General features: G+C 34.9%; 1 protein-coding gene across 3 annotated transcripts; it reads right to left on the bottom strand.

Moving 5' to 3' along the window:
- Nucleotides 1-5,543: 5,543 nt before the first annotated feature.
- On the bottom strand, nt 5,544-20,143 carry LOC110023777 (glycolipid transfer protein 1). Of its 3 annotated transcripts, XR_002293943.1 has the most exons (8): nt 20,026-20,098; nt 17,951-18,084; nt 9,334-9,389; nt 8,823-8,953; nt 8,526-8,661; nt 6,687-6,818; nt 6,497-6,605; nt 5,544-5,909 (listed from the first exon to the last, which is right to left on the bottom strand). XR_002293943.1 is itself a non-coding variant. In XM_020723357.1 (6 exons), exons 1-6 carry the CDS (start codon nt 20,141-20,143, stop codon nt 6,570-6,572), a joined length of 609 nt encoding a protein of 202 aa, XP_020579016.1. In that variant the 3' UTR covers nt 6,346-6,569. The 3 variants fall into 3 exon arrangements, 1 of the variants encoding a protein (XP_020579016.1); XR_002293942.1 differs by lacking the exon at nt 17,951-18,084 and having other exon boundaries at nt 20,026-20,143; XM_020723357.1 differs by lacking the exons at nt 5,544-5,909; nt 17,951-18,084 and having other exon boundaries at nt 6,346-6,605; nt 20,026-20,143.
- Nucleotides 20,144-20,148: the final 5 nt, after the last annotated feature.

The following is a 20,148-nucleotide window of genomic DNA, read 5'->3' as shown; positions in this document are numbered from 1 at the left end:
TTAGTTAGTTATGTCTATGAAATTAATTATAATTGGGTTATTAGTGATTCATTGGGTTTCTTAATTCTCAATAAATAGTTCTCACTGAGAAGAACTAGCATATGCAACAAAAAATATAAGGAGGCGCGGGCGGGTGTGTGTAGAGAGAGAGAGAGAGAGAGAGAGAGAGAGAGAGAGAGAGAGAGAACGGGGAGAGAATTTGAGACCTGAGGAAGATCTTGAAACTTTGAGAAAGAGACGGTCCATCACCACAATCACTGATCGCGACGACCATCACTGACCTTTGTCGACCATCGCCGAACGTTGTTGGCTTTTGTCGATCGCGGTCGAGCACCGTTCTGTCAACCACCACTGACCTCGGTCGATCGCCGCAGACCTTCGTCAATCACTGCTAATCCCCGTCGATTTACTGTCGATCGCCGTCAATCGTCGCCCACTGCCTACCGGACGCCGTCAATTGTTGTCGGTCGTCACTCGTTCATAACAACAAATTCATCAACATATTGAAGTAGTAACTTTAGAAACCTAGCAACCCTTTCCCGCCCGTTAGACCAGTGGTTGCAACTACAATCATCTTTTTATAATAAAACTTATTAGCTGGGTCAAGCCCCATGGTTTTTCCCTTTCTGGGTTTTCTACATAAAAATTTATGATGTCATTATTAATTTTCTCTTTTCAGAGTACGTGTTGAATCTTTATATCACGCTAAGACGATAATCTGCTTCTCTACGACCATGAATTTTCTAGCACACATCAATTTGGCGTCGTCTGTGGGAAACTTTAATCTCACCACTGAAGTACTTATGAACTTTACTACATGGCCACCAGACATAATATTCGTTACACAAATCATCCCACTCCAACACCCATCATTCCAGGGAGCAGTCACGAAGCCAAAGCCAACATGCCTCTTCATCTTCCATCCGTGAGAAACATTATCTTGCCAACGAAGGAGTGTCAAGTTCTTCTGTGGAAGACCGAATCCGCAGATTAGAGAAGTCTCAATTAGAGATCTTACAGCTCCTGCGAGGGGCTCAACAGCCGCTGCCCACACCATTGGTTGGAGTTCGTTTACCACTACACTAACTCAGTGACCTATGGGAAACACACTGCTCAAAAGAACTCATATCAGCCCCCCTTCCCCAAGAAGGAACACTTCCCCTGCCAGGTTGTGATGTTGAATTCCTAGATACCGCAAGTTCTACTCATCCATCTCGCACAGCTCACCTAACACGGCCACGCCCTGCTGCCATTTCAGATGATGTCATTTGTAACGAGTTATGACGCCTCGTTCGAGAAGAGTCCACTCTAGAGAAAAAGGCTCACTTCCCAACTCACCAAAACATCCATGAATCTTCTCCCTTAGTGGATGCGGTCCTCCAACACCCCAACCCAACAGGCTTTAAGCTTCCGAACAACGACACCTACGAAGGAATAACTGACCCCTATGAGCATATTGATCATATTGATTACTATTGAACCATCATGCACATTCAACGTGTCTCTCATGCGCTTCTGTGTCAAGTGTTCCAGAACACTCTTAAAGGATAAGCTCGCACATTGTTCTACTCTCTGTCAGAGGGCACTGTAAACATCTTTAACGAGCTTCCGAGACTATTTGCGGAGCAGTTCATGATCAGCCGACAGATCATCAAGGATTCATCCCATCTCTCGAAAGTTCGTCAAATTGAAGGAGAGTCACTCAAGGATTACTTCCACAAGTTTTCCACAGAAGCCTGTCAAATTCTAGGAGTAGATCTAGAGTTACTGAGAGGACTGTTCATTGGGGGGTTTTGTCCAGGACCCGTCTAGTCATCACTGATGCGAGAGACAGTTAGTTCTTATACTAACCTTGTCCACCGTGTTGAGGCCCAAATCACTGCGGATGAGGCCATCGACGCACATAAGGAGCAGTTCGAGCAATTTGAGGGCAAACACAAGAGTAATGTCGGATATTATAATAAATCTTCACAACGAAAAAAGTCTGAACAACAGAGGAATAATTATCTCTCTCTCCAACCTGCTAGCCAACGAAGTGAGCATCGACCTAAGAAAAGTATACACAACTCAACATGACGCATGTTAATTTCCAGTGACCATCAAAGATGAGGAAACTATTAAGTGGTCTTACCCCATAAAACCTGACTCGGGGAATTAGGACCAATACTGACGTTTCCATCAAAGTTGTGGCCACACCTCTAAGGCGTGTAAGCAGCTCAATGAAAAGATTAAAAGGTTGATTTGACAGGGATCTTTGTCGACTTGTCAAAACAAACTAGCTGGTACCAATAATGCTCACAATTGAGGACAACATACTTAAAAGCAACAACATGGGGGTCACCCAATCGTGGGCGAAATTCAGGCAATTGTTGGAGACCGGTTGTTGACCGATCAAGTCCTTATCACTGCATCTGGTGAACCAGCGCAGAGTAAATTGTGCATCGAGCCTATCGCTTTTGATTATTCCAATTTGGAAGGATTCCAAGTCCCCCACCAAGACCCTCTCGTCATTAGCGTTGGAATTGACGAACCTTGCTACAACGTAAGATGATCTTCATCGATAATGGGAGCTTTGTTGATATCTCGTTCTACTCCGGCACATAGATCAAGTAAATTGTGCCTCAATAAGGGTTGTCCAAAAGACATGTTCCCCCTCCGGTGCATAGATCAACTCATCGATGCCACTTCCGGGCATCAGATGTTCAATTTCATGGATGCATACTCGGCGTGCAACTAGATAAAGATGAATCCGAGAGACGAAGAAGCCACCTCCTTTAAGAAAAATAAGGATTTGTACTGCTACCAAGTTATACAATTCAGGTTGCCATCGGTGCAACCTATCAATGCCTCATGAATAAGGTCTTCAAAGACCTTCTCAGACAAATGATGCAGGTGTAGGTTGATGATATGTTGGTAAAAAGCTTAGAAGCATCTCAACAAATCTCTCATTTGGAAGTTTTTCTGACTTCATCAGTATAACATTTGCCTCAACCCGACTAAGACCACATAGCCTTCAATTTTCGCACTAGTAGGATAGTCATACTCACATATCAGAGTGTGTGGAAGAGATTAACAACAAGGGGAGAGCGGAGAAACAGAGCGACGTATATCAACTTCCACCAGATGAGGAAAAGCACTTGTGATTCAACGGATTCTGTAGGCTAAGGACACAAGGGATCCATAGTGGCTTCGCCACAATATTTTCTCTACCCCACAGTGAATAGAAAGGTATGTAGTCTTATCATCAATGGCGGTAGCAGCAAGAATGTGGCATCGACTCAAATAGTAGATAAATTGGAACTTAAAATACAGAGGCATTCCCAATCGTACTCACTGAGATGGCTTAAGAAGGAGAATCAGGTTAGCATCGACCGGAGTTGCTTAGTAGAACTTTCACTAAGAGGACAGTTACATGAGAAGGCATGGTGTGACGTGGTCCCTATGGATGTCTGTCACCTTCTGTTGGAATGGTCGCGATAATTTGACCAAAGGACTAAGCACGATAGATTCAGGAACACATATTCCTTCACCAAAGATAGGAAGCATATCATCCTACTTCACTTGGCGGAACCTAAGACCACTGGAGCCCTTACTAGAAGATTGGCATTAGAGGGACCAGTTTTAGTAATGACATCGGACAACAGGACTTAAACACTGGTTCCAAATACAGGTTAGATACGACCAAGGGTATGTCAGGTCGACACTGTACCATAGGCGTCACCGTCGTGCGGAAAGGCTTAGATTACTCCACTACATGCGCGATTGAATCGATCATGGATTACTTTGGGAAGATTCAGCAGTATAGGCATGGTCTACAACCTCAGGAAGACAAATCCATATAGACATTTTCTAGCAAATTGAAGAAGAACCTCAGGTTCCTTGGTGGGCAATGTAGTAGGCAGTGGGATCCTGATGCTGCTAGGATTACAGACGAAGAACTATAAGCTTCAACCATTGAGGTCAAAGCTCCCCTAACCCCAGGAGACTAATGCAACTGCCATGGAGAACCAACCTGAAGATTTCAGTTTAGCTTTGTTGGCCCGACCTTTTTTTTTCTGTTGGGGGGGGGGGGGGGGGGGACCTACAGCTCCCCCTTTCGTTTCTCTCCCTCTCTTGCTTTCCTTCATGGTGTTTTCTTATTAAAAAGTCCTTGCCAATTTAAAATTCTGATTTATTATACTCATCTTTGCCTAATCTGAAATGATATTAGTTTATTCATCCTTGCCTAAACCTAAATTCTTATTGTTTTTATTCTTCTTTATTATTTTAACCATTGCCAAAAATAATTCCTAGTTTTTAATTATTAATAAGGAGTGTTATGCTTCAAGTTTTTTTTAGTTATTGTTGCGTTGCTCTCAGATTTTCTGTGTGAAAACATTTTTCCTTCTGTAAGGTTGCATCCGAAGAGATGGAAGTGATGTATCTTCCCTAACCCTTCTCCACTCTACTTAGTCTCAGCCTGGGCGGCAGCCCCTCCTCACTAACTGCTCCAACAATCTACCGCCCTCCTCCTAGCAAATTGCAACCGCTCCTCCCTACTCCAGCAGGCTGCCACCCTCCTCCCCGCTTCAGCAGGCTGCCAACCTCCTCCCAGCAGGGAGCAACCCCTCCTCCTTGTTTCAGCAAGCTGTCGGCCTCGTCCTATCAGGCCGCACAACCCCTCCTCTATGCCTCCCGCAGGTTGTCACACCTCCCAACAGGTCGCAGGCCCAACGTTCTGCCTCTAGCAAACCACCATCTGCTCCCTACCCCAGCAAGCCGCCTCTCTGCTCCCTGCCCCTATAGGCCACCGTGACCTTCCCTGCCTCCTGCAGGCCTCCATTCACTGCCCAGTCATATTCCAACAGCCGACAACGTTCGCAACTCCCTCCCACTATGGTTCGCCGCCTCCACAATTGCTACCTTGCTGCCCCACCTTCCTCTTCCTTCAACTACAACAATATATTTCCCCCCCCCCTCAGCCTTTCCACCGCCATGCCTTCACCACAGCCACGCAAACCCTACTCTTCCACTCCAGAGCTCCTACTCATTGGAATCGTTGTTATCGTCATTATTTTGTCACTTGTTTACGGCCGTCTTCCACCTTTACTTTGCGCGGTTGTTTTTCTTTATTTTTGAGCTTCATTACATGCTCAACTAGGTCAGCAATAATATTCATATTTTTGAGTCGTTGCTTGGGTTAACTCTGGAACCAACCACCTAAATCTTTCATATCAAAAATAAATAAGAAAATATTTCACATCATATCAAAAAATATCACATTTTAACTTAAAAAAAAGAAGTAAAATACACATTTTCTTGCATAGCTAAGGTGATATGTAAGTAAGAAATAAAATTTAGGCGTAAGGAAAGGTGATATGTAAGTAAGAAATAAAATTTAGGCGTTAGGTATGTAAGTACATAAGAATTGAGTGGTATGTATGTATGTAAATCCTGTATATTAGTTATAAGTAAAATGACTGTGCCCAAAATGCATAATACATTCGTTGAAAATAAAATGAAGAATTTTACAACATAAATTTCAAAAGCCTAAGAAAGCCCGAAAAAAATACAAAATGTCTGCCATACAAACTACAAATAATAGAGCCATATAAGGTATCCATAACAAATACAAAAGATCTACACAATTACAGAAGCCAATTCCAACAAAAAGCTTGCAAAAATATCAAACTGAACAGAAGGATAGTTTTGTTGAGTTTATAAATTTGAGCATACTCCTAATCCGCATCTCAGTGCTTATTCCATAAACAGTTTCAGTGGAATCTCCATATAGAATAACATTACTCAATATTCCATAGAATAACATTATTCAATAATGCTTATTCCGTAAATAGTTTCAGTGGGATCTCTACATAGAATAACATTATTCAGTATTCATTGCAAATAGGCCAGTCATAATTGATGTCAATCTACAAGAGAATTCAGGCAAAATTAAGTCTAATTACCAAAGAAACAAACCACTATAATCAATGCCATCAACAACTATATGTTCCTGCAGCAGTTTCCATAGTTTTAAATCATAAATAATATATTTACAGCATATTTTTTAACGCCAACAAAATAAGAATATTTTTAATTTAGAAGAAATAACATAGGGAAATTTACATACATAGCACACAATTCTTATGTATTTACATAGTTTTACATTTATAATACCTTGGTATCATAATCACATGTAAAAAAAAAGTGTATTTCAGTTTTACAAAGATGATGATGATGATATTTTAGATGTGATGTTAGAGATTTGAATGGTATGCATGTAAGCGTGAATGTTTAGGTGTTCCATGTGTTAATACATAACAATTCTGTGGTATGTATGTAAATGCCCCAATAACAAAACCCAAATTTTAGTCCTAAACCACTTTAAAATTTAGCTTAAATCCCCTGGGTCAGGCAAACAACAGAGGTAGCTAGCTAGATAGCTGCTTATTGCATCATTTGCAGGTAAAAAAAAATATAATATGTAGTTTCTCACAAGTTTAGCGACAAGCCATACCTCCATAAAAGCGAAATTTGGCTTACGCTATCTCAAAAGTTTTATTAGAGCTACATCCATATAAGTTCTGTAATCAAGAAGCCTTCATGTCATCAAATCCACAACTAGCCTGCAGATAAAGAAAACCATTGTTATTTATTCAGAAAACAGATTTATCTGTTAATTCACAGATAAAGTTGAAGAATGTTACTAGAAACTTGTGTATTTCTGCGAGAAGAGGAGCAAAAGTTGAGCAGAATTTTTCCATATCAGAATTGAGGTCACCACTACCTCCAATAACCTCCATGAACTTCTTCCTATCAGGAGCGAGCTTCATGGCTACCTGTAAATTTTAGAATAAAATGTGTTTATTCTTCAATGAAAGCCAACAGAAAAGCTGATACAATTTACATTTAGGCACAGGAATATCCAGGTTTTACATTTTAGTTCAGACTATTTATTGTGCCAACGAGATCCCTTGACTCCTCAACTTTGAGATAAAATAATAACCTAACTATTTAAATCTGATCCCAAATAATCCAAAAGATGGACTATTTTGGATCGCATTTGAAGTTTCAAGAGCCTAATTTGAGCACATCAAATAACTGGGATTAAAATGGCCACATATAAATGGTATAATGACTATTTGACTTGTCTCTTTTTTTTAAAGGGATATTTACACGACATTTGAAACATTTTTATTTACAAAACTAGCGCCCAAATAATTTTTTTGAACTACCAAATCAATGCATTTAGCTTGACATTATCGAGTCATTGGAAATTTGAAAAAAAATGAAAAAATATGGGTTCTGGTTTTATCGTGATTTGTGTAAAGAATTTGAAAAATGGATGAAAGCAGGTTTTATGTAAATAGCTGATTTTGTACTTAGGCTTCGTTTGAGAGTGATTATCCTACTCCGTTCAATCACACTAAACGCCGCGTCCGTAAAATATTTATTTGGTGACCGTCTATTTTCGAAATGTCTCAGAATGTCCTTAGGAAGAATGTGAAAAATTGAAAGTCTTAGAATGGAGATCCTCAATCCCGTTATGCGACGGGACTTTTGAAGGAGCTTTGAAGCCTTGCTCTCAGAACAATGCATACTCACAACTATACTTCAACGTATGTGGAAAATGAGAATAGCCAATTTTTACTTTACTCGAGATGGCCAATGACCACATAAAATTGTTGGAATAATGTTTTCAGAAGCCAAGCCACAACTTATATCTAAAATATTTCTAGCTTTTAAATGGTTAAAAAAAAAGATATCAAATATGTATTCAAATTAGATTTCAATGTTGTTAAGTTAATTATCATTATTATTGGCAAATCTCAAACATTGGAGCAAAATTTGCCTCCTTCAAACCCGGAAACCCATATAACTTAAGGTTAACTATGTCTTGTGGACCAGTGGTAGTCAAGGGAAGTCCAAGCATCACCTTAACAATATTCTTTACTGTAAACACACAACCATTTGTATTATGTTTTAGGTTTGTTAATCATAACAAAATTGCGAGTAGATGCATTATATATATATATATAGATATATATATAAATGGGCATATGTTTGTCAGTTGTAAGTCCCCTCTTGTCTGGGGTTCGATTCCCCCTGGTGAAGGGTGTGATACTCAAATTATTAGGCGCGTTGAGAATGACCGAGGATTAAATTAGCTATAAAATTAAGGAAAATTTGCTTACATGCTACTTAATTGCTATGTATTTACATCTTCAATTTTTACATATATGCCATCTTACTTATGCATGAAATAGTGTATTTTACTTTTTAAAAGTTAAAATAGTGATATTTTTTTATGTGATATTAAAGATTTGAGTGATATATCACTCAAATATATCACTCAAATCTTTAATATCACATAAAAAAATATCACTATTTTAACTTTTAAAAAGTAAAATACACTATTTCATGCATAAGTAAGATGGCATATATGTAAAAATTGAAGATGTAAATACATAGCAATTAAGTAGCATGTAAGCAAATTTTCCTTAATTTTATAGCTAATTTAATTTAAAAAAGAACGCCGGAGTTACCGTAAAGCTTGAACTTGCAAGCCAACCGTGCCATTTTTTGAGAGTCTTGTTATATGAATCAGAACAGGCTTGTGACATGGTCCAGTCAGGATGCTCCAATAAGTTACGAAATAGTTCCACTAAGAAATCCATTGCTCTATACAAAGGGGCATATACACAAACAAATTTAGACATTATTATCCTATAGAGATCAAACGAGTAAGAGAAAAACATGAGAAATGTTTTGATAGCTTAAGGAAGATTAAATTATGTAAAGCAAAATAAAAAAAATAAATAAAGAAAAAAATTGTGATGAACCTTGTAAGCCACAGAAGGCCATTAGTGCAGCTTGATGAAGACTTTGCTGTTTTAGTCTCTATTTCTACTTGGACAAAAGTGTAGAGATATTTGAATTTTGAGGGATCATCGTTATATCTGTTTTCAAGTCTCTGCAAGAGAAAGTTCAGCAAAACTTATACCATATATTATCCAACTATAATAATAGGGGGTTTTTTTTTTTTTTTTTTGGGTGGGTGAGAAAGGTGTTATGCGCTCGAACCCAACCGTTTGGAATTATTCACTTTGTTTCCAACCAATTTGATGTGAGTTGAGCACAAAAAACAGTGTTGTTGTAGCAAGTAATAATAATAATGTTGACTGACTCAACAATGTAAAATTCAAGTCTGCCCATGTTTTTTTTTTATTTCAACCTTGTGTCCTTAAAATAACAAAATTAAGAAGAAATATGAGAAGCTGAAGGAAATATGGCAATCATTTTAAGTAATTCCTCCTGAATTTACAAGGAATCAATTTAATGACAACTACTTACTGTTATGTTGCCCCCTATATCCGATTTAACAAGTGCCATTGCTGCTCCAAATTTATCTGTAGATCACATTACAAAATTACCAAATGAACAATGTACTTGAGAAGGGATGGTCAAACTTATCAACAATAATAAACTCAATGGTCGTCATAAGAAAAGAGTATTATAAACATACAATCTGCCATACGCAAAACCCCAATTAAGAAACATAGCAATGTATTATAAAAAAGAGGCATTTACATAAAAACCACCCAATTCTATGTATTTACCTAAATTTTGCTTTTTTACATTCATAACACGTAAATCCTTCATATCACATAAAAAACACTACTATTTTAACATTTTAAAAGTAGAATACACCTTTTCATGCATAGGTAAAGTGGCATATATGTAAAATTAAAATTTAGGTGTTAGATATGTAAATAGATAAGAATTGAGTGGCATGTATGTAAATCTTCCTGAAAAAAAGCACAATCAGTAGTGCCCAAGCCTCATCATGACCAGTAAAAGAGAACAAACACGTGTTCCAACCTGTTTATCAATACTTGTGAAGGGTGATAGTCCGGTGCCAGAAATTGCATGCAAGAAAAGTAGTAAACGAATACCACGAGAAAAAAATCAAATAAACATATTATTTTATCTAATAACTTCTAAAGGTGTGAATCTGCTCAAGCAATATTGTAGAATACCTCACAGAATTGCTCATATTACACATCCAACACCCAAATGTTTAATTAATATTTCTCGAACAACACCCGGAGACCCTTGCGAATCCACTATCCTGTCACATGATGTGGGAGATGTTCAAACTTTTCCCATCTAAACCATAAACGATGTTAAATACCATCTCGTACACCCTTTAGTCATTTCATGGTCGTTCACTCTGTATATAAAGACCATAACAAACTCCTAATATTTCTAAAGCTAAATGATTTGTCAAATTAAACACTAAAGTAGTCATATTTTTCCAATCATTATCTATAAGATAAAATTTTAATTTATTAAAAAATGGAATTGCTAATATTTATATACTTGTCACAAGTGATGACAATTAAAAAAAATACTCAGAAAAAATTCATCAAAAAGTTTGAAATTGAAAATTTGTCAAGCTCAAACATTTCCTTAGCATAAAAGTTAATCGGTAAATAAAAAAACTCTCACAAAAATATGTTATGAATCTTTTGAGAGAAATAAAAATGACTAATTGAAAGCCATGTGAAACTCCAAACAAATCAAGTAAAAACCAGTTCATATATGGCGAAAAAATAGAAATTAATACTGGACAATTTAAAAAATTAATTTGAAAAGTAATTTATCTATCCAGCACAATTCTTTGACATACCTTTTTCTATAAGTTTAATATCTTTTTTTTTTTAATATAATTCTTATGAGTTACATTATCAAATAAATCCAAAATTTAAGTTGCTTAAAAATTTTTTGGGAACCTCAGATTAAATCAGTAAAAAATATTCTCTTAGAAAATATGAAACCTTACAAATTAAAAGTTATGCCGACCCGAGTATGTAGGATTACCCAAAAAAATAAGAAATCGACTTCAAAATATAGCACACTATTGGGAAAAAATCTGGTGACATAGAGAAACAAGAAAAGAACCTATAGTCTAAAGTTCAAGTGTTGAATCTAATTCAAAGCAATCACTCGAAGTATCTATAAACTCCTATGGATTAAAATCATCATAAAGTATTTAAGAAAATTAAATAGGAAGGACCAATGAGGATATATTATGATAATAAATCTTCCGCTAAGATTGGTCACAATCGAATACAACATGACCAAACCATAAATATGGAGGTGGATAGCATTTCATAAAAGAGAAATTAAAAAGGGGGTTAATTTGCACATTGTGTGTATTAACGAGATCGACTCACCAGCATATTTAGCAAAAGATTTTGCCCTCCAACATTCAAAAATAACTTTAGTAAGCTTGAAATAGTAAATTTATATCGTCCAATTTGAGGGAGAGTGTTGAAAGTATTAGGATTACTAAATAATTAGTAATAGAAAGCATGAATCCATGTGCAAATAAACTAAAATATATGCCATGGATTCCTGTGCTTATTATGAAAAGCTGAGTGTCCCAAATTCATGTGCTTAAAATCGTAAAGGGAAATGCCACAGATTACTCCCTCCCCCCGGAAAAGATAAAAAGTAATGGACAACAGCTTTAGTTTTTTAATTCTTTGTAAATTTCAAAATATTTTCTAGCCAGTATGCATATAAGTTTCCGCATGGTAATAAAGAAATCTAGTCTTCTAGCCACTTCTCTTTTAATATTATGGAATCCGCCATCAGCATTGAATAGAATCTCATTATCTAGAATAAAATTAGGAATAAGCTAGGTATGTAATAATATCTAAAAGATTATTAGATCTGGACTAACAAGGATGAGGTGAAAAGAAAGTAAAACCCAAATAATTGATACTAGGCTCATAAAATAAGATCTAATCAAACACAACCAAAATAAGATTTAAGCTAGAAGACCATGGGATTTCCAATTTGTTGGGCATTAGTTCCAATATAATAAAAAAATTTAAATGTTGATCCTTACATTGAATTTTTAGTCCTAGATGGAAGCCTTTCTGGATTTAGGGTCTGTTTGGAGCAGCTGCAGCTTATCCAGTTTATCCAGATAAACAGCTTATCCTGATAATCTGTTGATAAACAATTTATCCTGATAAGCTGACTAGTTGTTTGGTTTTTGTATTTCGAAAACAACTGATTCTGGATAAATGATCATTCTGCCCCTATTTTGGATAAATTGTTAGTTGTTTAGCCATTGTGCAAATGTTATGGATAAGATTTGGTGTAGCTTTAAGCCAGAAAATAATTTTTGGATAAATACAAACAATTAGCAATTATAAATGTGATCAATAGAAAATTTATGAGATAAAACCCTAACCAAATTGAAAAAAAAAAGTATAAACTGAAGATATTTTACTCAAATCTATTAAGAATATAACTCATCGTTCATTCAAAAACTCATACCTCATTTGAATTCATGGTTCCTTCGCCATTGCACAGACTACCAAATAAAGTGGCCTGCAGAATAATACTTATACAGGGAGAAAAAAAAACAAAAAAGGGGAAGAAGGAACCAAAAGAAATTTAGCCAAATCCAGTGTAAGGATATTCACATGATTGAAAAAAAAGAAAAGAAAAAGAATAGAGCGAGTAGGACGAGAACGACGGGATCGCTGCTACCTCTGAGATATATAAAATGATGCATTGCTCGAAGAGGTGGAACAACGGGATCGCTGCTACCTAGGAAGAGAACGACGGGGTCTCGGCTAACCTGGGAAGGGAATAACGGGATCGCTGTTACCTCGGAATAAAACGAAGAGATCCCGGCTACCTGGGAAGGGAACGACGGGATCGCGACTTACATAGACCACCAAAACTCCCATCTTCATCATTGTGCTCTGCTCCTATCAGAAATCCGTCTGTTCGCGCCTTCTTCCGAGGTCGAGGTCGAGGGTAGCAGAGTAATGAATCACGAACGAACGCGGGACGCGGGGTTGACCCTGAGTCCGGCGTTTATTAAGAAATAAATACTCTGTTTTAGAAACGCTAAGGGAGCGCGTGAACCAAACAGAAAGGCAGCATTTTCAAAAAGCCGCCGCACTTTAAAGCTGCCCCAAACGAAGCCTTAAACTCACCATAACTTTATTACTTAGTTTAAATTCTACATACCCCCAATTCACATTAATATAAAGCTTGAACTTGTCAAAATTAGCAGCCAATTTTTGTATATGCACTCAAACAAAATTAGACAAATCATGCAAATTCGTAACATAAAATGAGCCAAATAATTAAAATATTAAGTTAAGATGCATTTTAAGAAATAATAATGACCAAGAAAATAATTCCTAGAAAACAGCTTACTAATGAAATGAACATAAACAAACCACAATAATAATGATATACTCGTATGGATGAATAACCTCCTTAAAGAAAGCTAAGCCAAAGAGTTTAAATAAAGTTTATGATGAATTATGAACATTCGGATTGGCCAAATAGACGAAATTTTAAATTTCTTGCTTTTCTTAAGGTATTCATTATTAATGAATTCCTTCAAATATTGTTGTTACCTCGCTATCTATAAGGTTCTCTCTATGAATTGTTACATGAATAAATCAAAAAACTAAATATAAAGACAACATCAATTTGATCATTCATCATATGAATAGTATCAACAGATAATTCCTTAAAAGAAACAATTTCAATTTACTTGACTTATTCATCAATTCATCAAATATATATGGTGATCTCTGCATTCACAGGTAGATTTAGTTCCTATTAGAAAATTTTTGCATAAGTTCAATTTTGGGATCAAATTTTAACTCTTGCTCACGTAAAAGATTCAACTTATGAAGAAAATCTATATTGCAGATGCATATTCAAATTTAAGTTCATATTAAAACTGCAAAACATTTGCATGATAAAATTTAAATTCATATTATAACTACAAATCATTCCACAATCTAAAATATTCTAAAAAAGTTTCTTGAACTGCAATTTCTCAATTAAGATTAAATTCAAGACTTGATTCTTGCATTGATATAATTTCATAATCTTTATATGAGCGTTTTTAAGTTTTCCTGAGGAATTGGCAAAGATGTGGTAGTCCTAACAAAAGCGTAGCTGTAATATTCTTCTACATCATATATTATGTGGAAAACCTCAAGAAAATATTTTTGGTGAAACCTTTTATTTCATCACTAATTTCTCACTTAAGACCTTCCGTGAAACAATTATTACTGATCAAATAATCTGAAGGCAAATAATGTTTGATGAAAAACCAATAAATTTTGCATAATACTCGGACACAATATTTATTTGTTTAAAATCACTAAATTGATCACTCAGTTGATCGTTTTAATGACCAAAAAACAAGTACTACTCTTTTAAATCAACGTTTCATATCAGCCCAAGCAACTAGGTAACAATTTTAAGCAAAATGATTGAACATGTCCTGCTATTATTATTAATAGCATTCAACTTTTTGGGATCAAGTAAATTATAAATTTAGAAAAGTATATTCCAAATAATTGAGCTACCCTGAAACATTTTGAATATTCATAATTTTGAACCTCATAATAATTATGATGCTATTGGGTCTAGATCCATAACCTTCCTGATTCAATCTAATGAAATTTGAATTAACCCAATTAAATGCCCAACTTTGATTCAATTTTGATGCAAAATGAGTAGAGATCAGTTTTGTAATGCAATTATTGTGATAGGTAATTGTACACAAAAATACGAGTATATTGGAATTTTCGGTAAAATTCTTTTTCAATCAAGCTCATTTGCCGAAGCAGCTGAATTGAGTCCATCCAATCCAATCGATTCTCATTTTCCTCAAAGGAATAACTAAAATTATCTATGTAAGGGCGATTATCAGAAAAAAAAAAACCATCATAACTGATACGACGTCTGTTAATCCTTCTTTAAAGACGGCGTCTGATAATTGAAAATAGAGGCATCCATCAAATCCCTCATTAAGGACGTCGCCCGACACTTGGGACTCAACCCTTTCACCTCGATACCATAAAAGGTCGTAGTAATGACAATACCCAGTATCAACATCTCAATCTTTCTATCAAGACAAAGAAGAAAGGCATCGTGCAATGCAAAGTGTATAGAGTTGATTATTTTATAGTCTTTCTCTTTCATGTATATAATGGGAAAGAAGAAAGTGTTTTCGAGGGGGAGACTCTCTCTCTCTCTCTCTCTTGGAAATCCTGTAACTAGGGGAGCTCCAAAGAGCCGCCCTCCCTCTGGCATACCGGAGATCCTAAATAAATATATTTCCTAAAGCTCATCAATCTCTCTCCCTCTCTCTAGCAATCTCTCCAATACAAGGTCTTTTGTACAGTTGTATGTACTCACGAATGATACAGGCCCCTACGTTCTAAAAGGATTCAACATTAATACTACTTCATGTAAAAAAAAGTGATGATTCATAGATTATAAGTCGCCAATTAATTCAACATCATACTTTCTTTAAATAAAATTTAACAATACTAGAATTAAAATCCAACTAATAATGAAATGATCAAAATAATCATAAAAATTCAATCAAGTGACAATAAATACATAAAATCAATGAAAATTTATAGAAATATAAATCATTCAAGAATAAAAATCACATAAAATTAGCAATTAATTGAATTATTTTTCACATATTAGATTTATGCTCTGCCAATTTTTTATTAAAATAAAGATCATTAAACAAGTTAAAAAAAATTTATGTAAACGAAATAAAATAAGAAACAAAAAATACCAAAGGAAAAATAAGTTCAATAACAATCTAATAATGTAGGATTACTCAATATTAGAATTTCCTAAAATAATTAATATAATGCAAAATTTGATTTCATATGAAATATGGATTCACATATCACAATTCATCAACTAATTCAACAAATTACTTTTTGTAAACAAATAATACTAGAACTAAAATCCAACAAAATAAAGAAGAATAAAATAGTCCAAGAAATTCACTAAGACTTTGGCTAGTAAATTTGGCAAACACATAAAAAACAACGAGCAATGGAATTTAATTTACAAACTAGATTTCTTATGTGTCTGTTTTTTGTCAAAATCAAAAACACTAAATAAGTTGTTAATAAAATATATAAATGAGATAAAACTAGAAAGAAAATCAAAGAACTAAGACATATTAAGCATCATGTATATGGGACCCAAAAATTCACGTTCAGTTCTTTTGAGAGAGTTTAATTTTGGATTTCACTTTTAAAAGGCGCATTAGATTTTAGAAAGAACAATACCCAAATATTTCACCTCAATTTGCAAGAATTTTAAGATCTAATTCCATGTCCTTCATAGGCACAAGCCCTATGGTTAATTACCCATCCCATTGATAAGAGAAAACTTTCAATCAAGATTAATTATTAGTACTAAGTGCATATCTTATAATAGTAGCAATTTTGATTTTAGATTGAGAAATATTCCACCTTTAGCTTAGAGCAGATGATAGCAGGACTGATGACGAACCCAGTAAGATCTCATATTTTTGTTATTTTGAATTGGCATGGATCATAATTGTAATAGCCCAAACTCTCCCATCAAAATATTGTCCATTTCAGCTTAATGGCCTCACAGTTTTGCCTCAATGGTGCTACTTCTCAGGAGTTCACGCATCGTAGGAGTGCTCTCGCAAGGGCATGCTTAACTTCAGAGTTTTTGATGAAATTCTAACCATTAAACCAAAAGACCCCTTGATATTTAAGATAATTTCATTCTACTTAATGGATTTCATAATCTACTCATTTAAGTAATTGACGCCCTCATGAATTTTCTTAATTCAGAATCATCAGCTATATATATAGAATTTTAGAGATAACTCTTACAGATTCAAGAGATGGCTCCCATGTAGCACTTTATCCCATCTAGGGTTTAGGAGGTGGCTCCCATTGCGTAGCACTTTATTATGTATGATACTTAGTTCTCATCTTCAATTTGGTGTAATACTCTGATACCGTTTATAAAAGCTTGAACTCTCACCCATCAAGATATTGTCCATTTTGGACTAATGGCAACTTCCCTGGATGACACCATCCTAAGAGTGCTCCAGCATGAGCACACTTAACTTTAAGTTTTTGATGAAATTTAAACTGTTACACCAAAAGACCCTCGATGTTTAAAAGTATAGTTTCATTCTACTTAAGGAATTTGACAATAATCAACTTAGTAAGAAAAGATAATTGATCCAACTTAACTAAAAACCTTTTTCAACAACTATGGATTGCATCATCTAAAGAGATTTTATAATGGTGGGTAAATGTTTGTCTAATGGGACAATTTCTAAATAACCTTAGCAAAACAAAGCATCTCATATCTTATCAAGTCCACTATAAAATTCACCACTCAGGAGATTTGGATCATTGAAGAGCTTATAGGCTTTGGAGGAGATTTGGATCATTGAAGAGCTTATAGGCTTTGGATGTGACAGTAATTTAACAATGTCATTTTGCGGCGATCCACAAGGTTAGATGACATCAATCGTAATCATTCTTGATGGTGATGTTTGATGCCAAAATCACAGTGTTAGAAAACACGTACCGTGTTCTTATTTGTGGGAGATTTTTTGAGTGATCGTAGATGTACATTTAATATGACATTGATTTTTTTATAAGCTTAAGTTAATTTAAATCTATCACCCTCGACAATCTAATCAGATAATAAATGAATTTAAACGCTGAACTTCGAGTGATAGATTTATTTCGAATGATTTTATATCTTATTAATTTTTTACGTTTCCTATATTTTATCTTAGCTTAAACAAAATGATTTGCATCGAGATTTAAGCGTATTTGATAATTAGGATCCCCGTCAAAGAAAATCGCTATCAACAACAGGTGGAGTAAATCCATCTTCATCTCTGATGGCAACATCTAAGAATATAGCAGCGGGGCATTCTCTAATAACGACACACGAGGAATTCTATGTTTGGAGAAAATAATCAAATGAGCAAATTAGCGCCAACATTGCTCCCAATAGCCAGAATAATCTCATTTCTGCCAATTTGGTATAAAAATTAAAGTTGGGCAATATACCACAACAAAATACTCACACTTTAGGCTGGATTCAAAAGAGACCAATGATGATAATTGATCAACAGTGCTACATAATGTTGGAATCATTGATGAGATAATATGTGAGATAGTTCCACTTGACATATGCCAAGTCATCTTCAGCAACTCATACCTATATGATAGATATGTGGTACTGCATCAATAAGCTTATTAGTGCCAGCTCACAAAAAAATAAAACACCTTTATATTGAAAAAAGACTACATGCTAATGATTAACATAACAAACAGAGGTGAAGACTTACTAATGCAAGCCAAAATCTTCTATCAATGCTAGTAGTACCTAATGAAGGAGATGTTGTGCCCTCTCTAACATAGGCAAAAAGATGAAATATGGATATATTCGTTAATTGAGGAGTTTGTATCACTCTTCAAAGAAATATAAGGATTACAATTAGAAGACCATCAAGCAAAACATACATATCTCCAGCACACGGCTGTTGAAACATGAATATATCAACGTATCAAAATTTGGATTCCAACAAAATGAAGGTGATCAGGTGATCAAGATCATATTTAATTTCATAAGAGTTTACTTCTTCTACCCAAAGACATCCCCAAGAAAAGAAAAAAAAACAAGTCTCTGAAAGAAAGAATAACGGAGCAAAATCTGCCAACAGTGGAGAAGCCTCCACTACAAGAGGAGATTGAAAAACCAATCTCTTTCCAATTAAAGAAATAAAATGGTAAGAGAAATTAACCACTTTTCAACCTTGGCAAGGCTCTGAAAGGGAAGCATTATTATAGAACTAAGTCAAACCAAATAGTAAACCCAACATAAGATTTGCAATATTTGTAGGAGGCTCCTAAAGATGAAATGGTAGCCAAACTCCACAATAAACCAAAGAGCATTCAAAAATAGGCCTTTTAACCCCTAAAAATATTTCACAAAGTCAAATCTCAAACACAATAATTGGTATAGCTAGGATGCTCGGAATTATGATTTCAATGAAGTGAAATCCTATTAAATTGGGGACCCATGATCCAAGGATCATATAATAAAGGGGATGATTAAAGTATTCATCCATGACAAAGAAGATTACAAAAATAAATTTTCACAATTTGGACATCAAATCATGATTTAGATGATCATGTTTGGTGAAGGTTTAATGGCCTGATCTCTTCAGTGATTTTACCAATGGAGCTGATAGTTAGATCGTATCATTGACTTCAAAGAGGGGATCAATAGGTTTCCATTAACAAAGATAGAACATTAAAAGGAAGCATGATGATCAAAATCAAGAGGAAGCAAGCCAGATCATTTCATAAAAAATTTAGATTGCAACTGGATGCAAGGTGGGTTTTGAATTGTTTGGGTAAGTTTATTTTTTAAATATAAATTTAGGGTTTGAATTGTTTCAGTAAAAATTATGGCTTTAAAACAAGGTGCATTCACAAACATACAACCGAATTCTTATGTATTTACATATATAACAACTGAACTTTAATTTTTCGGATTAATACCACCCACATCTTTCATAACACATCAAAAATACCACAATTTTAACTTTTAAAAGCGAAATACACTTTTTCATGTATAGGTAAGGAGGTATATATGTAAAAGTTGAAGGTTAAAGTTATAGATATGCGTTAAGTTATAGATATGCAAATACATAGAAATTGAGTGGTATGTATGTAAATCTTCGAATAATAAAATATAATTCAGCATTTCATCCCAAATAGTGTTGCATATTTTCAGTTTATTGTGCCATCCCAGGTGATTCTCAAGCAACAATTGTATCCTTTAAAATGGAACAAAATAAATTGAATTAAACATATTTTTAAAATAACCATACACACCTAACTCATTGTTGAGAAAGTAGAATAACAGCCAACACACCAAGTATCATGAAGCTAAGAACATCATACAGAAACTTTTCCATGGATATTTTAAGAGTGGGAAGATAAGATGCTTCCGAAAATAGTATTCTTAGAGCAAAAAATGTTGATTTTAATAAATTAAACAACCAAATTAACAAAGTAATTGCATAAATTATTCAATAAAAAAATTTTCTCTACAAAAAAAAAAAAGGGATAAGATGGAATCATCAACTACCTAAAACTGGCAAGATGTTCTTGCAGACATCCAGAAAAGGCTTTGCGAGCATCTCTCCCTGGTCAGACTTGACATCTTTCATTCCTTCCAAAGACGGAGTGAACACAGTTGCCGCCATTCCAA

This window comes from Phalaenopsis equestris, unplaced genomic scaffold (genome assembly GCF_001263595.1).
Source record: "Phalaenopsis equestris unplaced genomic scaffold, ASM126359v1 Scaffold000229, whole genome shotgun sequence".
NCBI lineage: Eukaryota > Viridiplantae > Streptophyta > Magnoliopsida > Asparagales > Orchidaceae > Phalaenopsis > Phalaenopsis equestris.
This window is presented reverse-complemented; position numbering and strand designations above follow the sequence as displayed.

What these genes read in the sequence shown, in the direction of transcription:
- LOC110023777 (XM_020723357.1), bottom strand. Translation starts at nt 20,143, where the DNA reads ATGGCGGCAACTGTGTTCACTCCGTCTTTGGAAGGAATGAAAGATGTC. An exon ending in GAACATCTTGCCAGTTTTAG is followed by an intron (nt 9,390 to 20,025) that starts GTAGTTGATGAT and finishes TGTGATCTACAG; the next exon opens with ATAAATTTGGAGCAGCAATG. An exon ending in CAGAAATACACAAGTTTCTA is followed by an intron (nt 6,606 to 6,686) that starts GTAACATTCTTC and finishes CTTTATCTGCAG; the next exon opens with GCTAGTTGTGGATTTGATGA.